We start from the raw sequence: 8,283 nt of genomic DNA on the forward strand, positions 1-8,283 counted from the left end.
TAGAAAGAATAATGTGTTGTTAACATTCATCTTACTTTCATTAATTAACACGTGTACTTGTTGAATTTTTCCTATCAATTAAATTAATAAACATAACCTCATAAATTCTGATATAATCTGTATGCTTTTACCCTTAATCATGCTTGAAAATGGAGTTTTGCAAAATTCGGAAGTTCTTTTCGTTTTCCACTGATTGCCTAAGAACGTGTGTTTGCTTTAATTTAAACCTCAATGTAACACACTTCTTACATCTGTTACCTGTATGCCATGACTTTAACATTTGATTAATTGATTCTAACATGTTTTACCAAAGTTTTTTCGCACAAACGATTAATCCCATCACATCACACGTATGTACAAGGACATGCACAAGTATTATTCCTACGATAATTTAAAGAAATACAGTGATATTATATATACTAACATACATACACAAAATGTTGGACGCACACACACACACTACAATTTCGAGAGTCAATATTGTAGCTTGTTCAATCTTATTGAATGCACACACACAGAGACACGTAATAAAGAGGAAAGATGGTGTGGTCTGTGGACTATGGTGGGGACCTCAGGGATATCGGGGTTGGCAAAGTCGTGGGGCCCAGTTCGTGGGTCCCACCAGAGTGTTTTGGAGCTTCTCTTTTCCAACTATAAATTCAATGCAGGGGACTCTGTCTCTTCCCTCACACATTCACACTCACTCTCTTCACTACTCTAAGACTTGCCCTTCTCTTGTCTCTCTTCCATTCCTTTTTACTATTAATCCCTTTCCTCTTTCATCCACAGCCACACTTGGTTCAACTTAGTTATACTTCTCAAACGTAAGAAAATGTCTTACACTTGGTTTTAATAATCACTAACCTATAGTAATACCATACAATACATTCATACGTGAGTTGGTTTTGTTTTTGTAGTGTCAAAATGACGCAGCAGAATGTGGTAGTGTCTGACACCAAATCTGGAGTTTCCTTAACCGTTTTCCCAAAGCCACCAGCAGCGCCAGGAGGGTACATTTCCATTTCAAGGAGAAGGGTTTTGAAGAACCTTGAAATCAATGGTGGCCAAAGAATCAATGCATGGGTTGAGTCCATGAGAGCCTCTTCTCCAACCCATCTTAAGTCCACACCTTCTTTGACTCAGGAGCATAGTTCTTGGATTGTGAGAATCAAAACCACTAGGCCCTTTTTATTTCACATGTCTAAATTCCAAATAGTGGATCTGACTTTGTTAAACCTACGTAACATAATGTTTTTATCATTGTCAAACAGCTTCGCCATCCCTCGGCATTAGACATGTTTGACCAAATTGTTGACGCGTCAAAGGGTAAACAAATTGTCATGTTTCTGGACTATGATGGTACGCTGTCCCCTATAGTCGAGGACCCTGATCGTGCTTTCATGAGTCATTCGGTTAGTTTCGTTTCTTCCAATGTTTTTCAACCTTGTCTTTGACTTATTGCCTGCTAAATTGTTACCACTATTTGTTGTTTTTTGTATCAGATGAGAAAAACAGTGAGGAAAGTCGCAAGGTGTTTCCCTACTGCTATAGTGACTGGTAGATGCAAAGACAAGGTACAATATTAAAAGTTGGTTAGAGTAAATTTATTTCTGTGATCTTGTTATGTACTTATCCTTCTCTCCTTTCCTTTTCTTTTATTATTTTTTTTTTGTCCTAATTTGATGGTAGCTTTGGAAACAATAGGTATACAATTTTGTTCGATTGGCAGAGCTGTACTATGCTGGAAGCCATGGCATGGATATTAAAGGGCCAACAAGAAGCTCCAAATACAACAAAGTGAGTTAGTTAGTTGTAGTGTACGTACTGCTTATTTATTATATGGAACATATGTTCCTAACTCCTAACTTTTCTTTTTATTTCTTTTTCAAATTTTATGACACTGAAAACATAATTTTGCATTGGTTGGTGTCCGTAGGATAGCAAAGCTGAGACAATTCTTTTTCAAGCAGCCAGTGATTTTCTTCCCATGATAGATGAGGTTGGTCTATTAGTCTATTAGTTTTACACTATCACCTTAGCCAAATCAAATGGTTTTCATTTCTAGAATGTTTAAAGTAATTTTTTTGGGGGTACAAAATTTTAGGTGTACCAACAGTTGGTTGATAAGACAAAATCAACTTCTGGAGCTTTGGTTGAGAACAACAAGTTCTGCCTCTCTGTTCATTTTCGTTGTGTTGATGAAAAGGTACAAACCATACAGCCATCCATATTTGTGTTTTTGTTCCTGCCCCAATTTTTTTGAAGTATTATATTACATAGACTATTTCTCTGTTCATGAAAAAGTCTAAACCAAATGCACTATACATAGAAATGGAGTGAACTGGCACGCCAAGTGAAATCAGTTTTAAAGGACTACCCCAAGCTTCGACTTACCCAAGGAAGAAAGGTGGGCCATGGTTCTGTTTTCTTGTTTTTTTTATCTATTTTTTTACTAAGCGTTTGATTTAGTTTGGAAGGAGTAAGAAGTGAGAGAGCGATGTGTCTCACTTAATTTCATTGTCATTTTGTTTAACACAGGTGCTAGAGATTCGTCCCACTATTAAATGGGACAAAGGGAAGGCCTTGGAATTTTTATTAGAGTCTCTTGGTGAGTTTTAGTCTAACACACTCTACTTTTTAGTTTCACAATTGAACATGTGCTTAACATATTTTATAGAACATGTATTAATGGCACAAAGTTAAGTACAAGTCTGTGATCTTCAGTTGTTGGATAACCCTTTAGAGTCTTGACTATTGCAAATAATTAAAGGAATGCTCCTATACCCTACGTGATTAGTTTACTCATTGAACATTAACACATGAGATTCTTAATTTATATTAATTTTTTTTTAAATTGTCCACCATCATCTAAATTACAAATATTTTTCAACAGGTTTGGCCAATTGTAGTGATGTCTTTCCTGTTTATATTGGCGATGATCGATCCGATGAAGATGCTTTCAAGGTATCCAAAGATCTCAATTATTATTATTTCCTTTATATAAAGTTCTATAAAAATTCACCTCTTTTAATTTAGAGACTAATAGTTTTGTGTAAGTTAACTATCTTACTTGGGATGATTAAAAAGCTAAAGCCTAAAGGATTTCGATTTTTTTAATATGCAGAAATTAAGAGACAGAGGACAAGGTTTTGGTATTCTTGTCTCCAAATTTCCAAAAGACACAAGTGCATCTTACTCTTTACAGGATCCAAACGAGGCAAGTAGAATTTTTTACTAGTTCATCTATTTTTGTACATTGTTTTCTATGTCCAAAATATAACTTATTGTTATTTATGTATTAATGTATTTATTTCATGCAGGTGATGAACTTTCTTCAACGCTTGGTGGAGTGGAAACATGTGTCCCAGCGAGCACGTTCCCGTGTGTAAATAAATGTGTAGATGAAATGACATGCACATCCCTACCTTGCCATGAAAAAAGAAGTTCAGCTTGGGTAGAATATAGGATGCTTTGTATTTTTTGTTCAAGTCAGAACAAAAATGTATGGAAAAAGAAAGACAAAAGTGTCTTTCTTAGTTTGAAAGACGTCTACATTCATGTAATTAGCCAACTAGTGTGTAGTACATGGTAAAAGTTTATGTAGCCTTCAGATGCAAGCCTGAATGGATTGTAGTTTCTCTCTTCCTTGTTACATCCATCAAAATAAGATCAAGTATGGTTTCTCAATTAACGTGTTTGTCTTACCACGTTACCTTCTTGTTTGCGAGCTCCTAAGAAATAATGACTGAAAAATGAGAATAAAAGGTTGACATAATAAATTATTGGACAGTCTTAAATTACATAATTCTTAATTAGTCTCTGTGTGATAATATAATTAAGTGTTATTTTTTTTTCTAGTAAAATGAAAAACCTAAATGCGTCCCATCGAGGTTTAGTAGTATTGGACTGTAATAATTTCCGTTTAACAGGAAACTACAAGAAACTTATTTAGCTCCTCTCCTCTCCTCTACTAAACAGTCCATGGAAAAGGAATTTGACATGCCATTAGATAATGACACCTTGAATAAGCTTATGAAGTGATGGTCTGTTTTCACCATTGGAGCAGGAAATGAAAGGGGTAAGGTCGTTTCACATCAATCATATCTCTTGCTTTAATAAAACAAAAAAACATAAGAGAAAGGGGGCGCATGGCTCAATTGATGCAGCTCTTTCTCCATCAATCTCAATTATTGTTTTCCTTCTCTGCAAGGATATTTTTTTGTCTTGGTTAGATTTAGACCAATAGTAACTGACATTAAACATGAGTCACTAATATGAAAAATAAATTAAAGTAACATGCTAATTTATTTAACTGTTGATTAAAAGTTTAGAGGTTTAATTTGCTTCATTATAGGCTCCAATTCACAACCTTGTCAGAAAGGGAGCTAGTCAATCCCTATAATATTCCATAATATGTATTGTAATACTGTATGTCTGAAGACACACGTGCATAATTAACTAAAGCTATTACTAATATGCAGTATAGCAGGATAAGAAAATTTCCTAGATGAAGTATACCCTTAACTTGGAGATAAGATTCATCACCATTAATGATTATCGATTGAAATGTTGAATACTTGGAGACTCGAGTATGAAGATGGCCCCTCGTCAACTAACTTGTTACAAAGATTTGTGTCTGAAGCTGACTCAAAAGTTGAAGTTGTGGGTTAGGCCGGGTTGGTGCTCAAAGAACGGTATGCTATGTCATTATTGAACGTTTGAATTGAATGAATGTTTCTTTGTCCGTACACAGATAAAAAAAATCTCATGTCTTTCATTCTGTCATGCAGTACTGACATTTCTTCAAATGCTCCTTTTAGTTCTGGAAATAGCATCATGGATTCAAATACTGCAGTAGACCAACCAACCAAAGACAGAGAAGCAACAGAAAAGAGAGTAATACTAATACTCACTCCTATGATCAGAAAGTTGAATACCAAGATGTAATGTAAGTGTTACTATGTATGAGCTGGTTGATTCTAACTAGATCAATATTGGGTAAAGCAAGAAGAGAATATTTAAATAGTGGTTTAGAAAGTTTGGTAGTTACACCAATAAATTAAGTCTTGGTTTGATTCTAAATCAACAATCTTCCACTGTTATTTAATGTGAGCAAATAGGGGTATTTCTGGATTATTTGATGCCAATTGCCTAGATAATTAAGTTTTTAAATCACATGCGGGTTGGCGATAAATTCGGAAACAAAACTTGGTGTCCCATGTATGAAAAAGGTGCTTCGTTTTACAAATTGGTAACAGATACCGATGCTGAGTCTTTGATGAAGGGAAGGTGAGAAAGGTTTGGTATAATTCCATTATACTTTGGTGTCCCACTTTCTTATGAACCAAATGCCGGCTTTGTTTAAGAACAAATGTGAGTTGGCACCTTATATAATAAGACTTTGCCGAGACTATTATAAAAGATTCAAGTAACCACAAATCATGTGAATTGACCACAGATATTAAACACATGCACAAAAGCTGTGCCCGTATTAAACAAAAAATAATATAACCAAAATTTAGCTTATAATGTAATGAGGCTCAGATTATATAGGGTAGATTCTGTATGTTGTGCAAAGTTGGCAAAAGAAAAAAGAAGAGAGAAACAAGGACTGCTCATTGGGTACTTAAGATTGAAGTAACCTACTTCAGGGTGAAACCTTATGAAAAGAACATTACGTTGATATTACCGAATTTTAATTGAAAAACAACATTCATAACACCTATAATATAATACTGTACGTAAATTTTATTTAAAGAGAATAAGATAAAATGAGATTGGACCGGATCTTCTAATAAAATCTTAAGAAAATTAAAATGAGGAAGGTTAATGATTTGGTTAGGTTAGTAAAAGTAAAACTCAACTTTGGGTTAGGAAATCCATATGGTTGAAAGAAGAGTTGGAATCCACTCAAAAGTAGATGTTTGATGGGAAGAATATATAACAGATATTTGAAATAGAGACACTAACATTGCTCCATCTATTGACAGCCCTCACCTTGTCGGACGTGGAAAGATGGACTCCACTAGATTTCTCTCTATCATTGATGTCTTAGCTGAATTAAACTAAGGTTTTTGTAACTTTCAATTATTGGCGAGTAGCAAAAGTTGAACAACCTTTCTCCACCAATTGTACTCTCTCTTTTTTTCCTCTTGTTTTTTGTTCAATAAAAATTCTCCAACATACCCCCAAATACTATATTGAAGAAAAAAAATTCAAAGAAAATTGTTTTGCTTTGAAGTCAATGCATATATACAATAATAATTATAGAAAATTTCTTAGCGAAAGAGTATCAACATTATTCGAATATAAAATTTTATAATTTAATCTTACAAGTTGATCGAGCTACCAGGTTCACTGCGTAGTGTATAATAAAAACTTGTATACAAGTCCTTTTATATTAAGGACTTGCCACGAACCAACCTTGTCATCGGAAAACGTAGGCATTAGAATAATAATGCATAAACCCTTAATGCTGTTTGATCTTTTGAGAATTGAGAGAGAAAGAGGTAGAAGAGACAAAAGTATAAATATATATAGTAAATAATATGATTAAAAGAAAGATAGAGGAAAAAAAAATTGTCAAATGCATGCTTGTAATACACGAGTAGTGTCCACACATTATTGTTATAGGAATTAATATGTTACCCTTGTTTTCATTAGAATAAATACTAATCACACACGTCCCTTCTCTGTAATAAAATGATTCTGTATATATCCTATTCGGAGTCGGGACACATTTTGATAAATAATTTAATTAATTATTTAATAAGATTTTATTAAATGTGAGTTTATTTATAAATTTAATTTTAAAATTTATTAAATTAATTGAAAATAAATTTATAAAAAAAAATTACAATTTTTAATATATTTTTTTTAAAAAAACTTCTCTTAAATGCTTTATTTTTTTTTGTTTAAAATTACCACTAATATTTGGACCGGTGACTCTTATTTAAGTTAGAGCAAAAGTTAGAATAACCACTAATAACACCTTTTAGAAAGGCATAACACTAACATGCAATGTATAATTAAATTGAGCTTTTGCTAACAAAAACCTTAAGAATATAAATAGAATGTTTTGTTAAAAATCATAATGGAGACAAATTGAAAAATAGAAGCGTATTCATACTTTTCAATTAAAACTTTTCATTTTTCATTCCATTATAACATTTGTTTTAAACTTTTCATTATAAGTTTAAACGAAAAATGATAGTGAAAACTCTTTGTAACACTTTTTTCTTGTAACACTTTTATTGTTAGTCAAGATTTATTAAAAATCAAAAATCTTATAAATTTCACATCTTATTTAATGTTTTTTTCTCTTAAAATTGATCAAATTTGTGATTTTTAATAAATTTTAATAATTAATAATAAAGAGTCAATATTAAAGAAAATAAATTATTAATATTTAAATTTAAGGATCTTGCTAATAGTTAAATAATCAACATTTAAAAAATTATATAAAAAAAAAACTGCATTAAAATAATACAGGAGTGTGTATTGTCACAGCTTTAATTAAAAAAAAAAAAGTTTTTGGATTCTTTAACAAGTAGCTTAAGCATATTCGTAAATATAATTTTGACGATAACATTAATAGAAAGTAGCAAGTAGCAAGTGGCATTGACATTTAAGTTGTCAGAAGCTTAGCTGGTTAGCAATGGCAAATGAGTACAGGTGTTTGGTTGTGGTTAGTATGTATCATCATCACCTGTGGCTGTGTTTCTGTTTGTTATTTTGGGGAATCGGTCCCCGCTTTGAGGGTCGAGCCCACAAATGGCTGCGAATACCATGGTTTTTGTCACTTCCTGGTTCCTGCCACAACCTATTTATAAAAACCATGCTACTATGTCAATGTGTATACACGTACACACACACACCATTAATTAATTAATTAAGCTAAAGAATTTGCCTTAGTTGAGAGCTTCACTGGTTGTGTTTCCAGTCACATGGCCCTCCATGTGATCCCTTGATACCCTTTAAATGGGCTACAAAACAATGCCTCTACCCTCTACTTTCCTATAATGACTTATAACACCTGAAAGCTGCTTCATTCAGAGTGCAAACAACTTATTATTAATATGTGTTGCTGCCTCATTCGTGCTCTTCCTTTCTACACTGTCACGTGTATTCAACCAATTATTTTCCCACTCCATTTATTTATCATACGTGTTCATATACTACTCATTCATTGTAACGGGAGTTTTATGCTACTCCACCTTTAATTAATTCAAGGTGGGAAGGGTCATCCAAGTAAAGGGCTCAATCAATTATATACATTAACAT

The 8,283-nt window shown here is 32.9% G+C and overlaps 1 protein-coding gene and 1 long non-coding RNA gene across 3 annotated transcripts; both read left to right on the forward strand.

The window, feature by feature from the left end:
* The first annotated feature begins 673 nt into the window (after positions 1 to 673).
* LOC109799113 (putative trehalose-phosphate phosphatase J) lies at positions 674 to 3,687 on the forward strand. Its single transcript, XM_020359630.3, has 12 exons — positions 674 to 824; positions 918 to 1,161; positions 1,272 to 1,412; positions 1,503 to 1,574; positions 1,705 to 1,797; positions 1,937 to 1,999; positions 2,105 to 2,206; positions 2,330 to 2,407; positions 2,539 to 2,608; positions 2,894 to 2,964; positions 3,125 to 3,217; positions 3,321 to 3,687. The coding sequence occupies exons 2-12, from the start codon at positions 925 to 927 to the stop codon at positions 3,387 to 3,389; spliced, it is 1,089 nt and encodes a 362-aa protein (XP_020215219.1). The 5' UTR covers positions 674 to 824; positions 918 to 924; the 3' UTR covers positions 3,390 to 3,687.
* A 235-nt stretch (positions 3,688 to 3,922) lies between these two features.
* On the forward strand, positions 3,923 to 6,325 carry LOC114916470 (uncharacterized). Of its 2 annotated transcripts, none has more exons than XR_014432694.1 (3): positions 3,923 to 4,078; positions 4,482 to 4,694; positions 4,791 to 6,325. It is a non-coding gene; the product is annotated as an uncharacterized LOC114916470 (long non-coding RNA). The 2 variants fall into 2 exon arrangements; XR_003804910.2 differs by having other exon boundaries at positions 4,821 to 6,325.
* Positions 6,326 to 8,283: the final 1,958 nt, after the last annotated feature.

Source organism: Cajanus cajan, chromosome 3 (genome assembly GCF_000230855.2).
Source record: "Cajanus cajan strain Asha chromosome 3, NIPB_CcT2T_4, whole genome shotgun sequence".
Classification (NCBI taxonomy): Eukaryota; Viridiplantae; Streptophyta; class Magnoliopsida; order Fabales; family Fabaceae; genus Cajanus; species Cajanus cajan.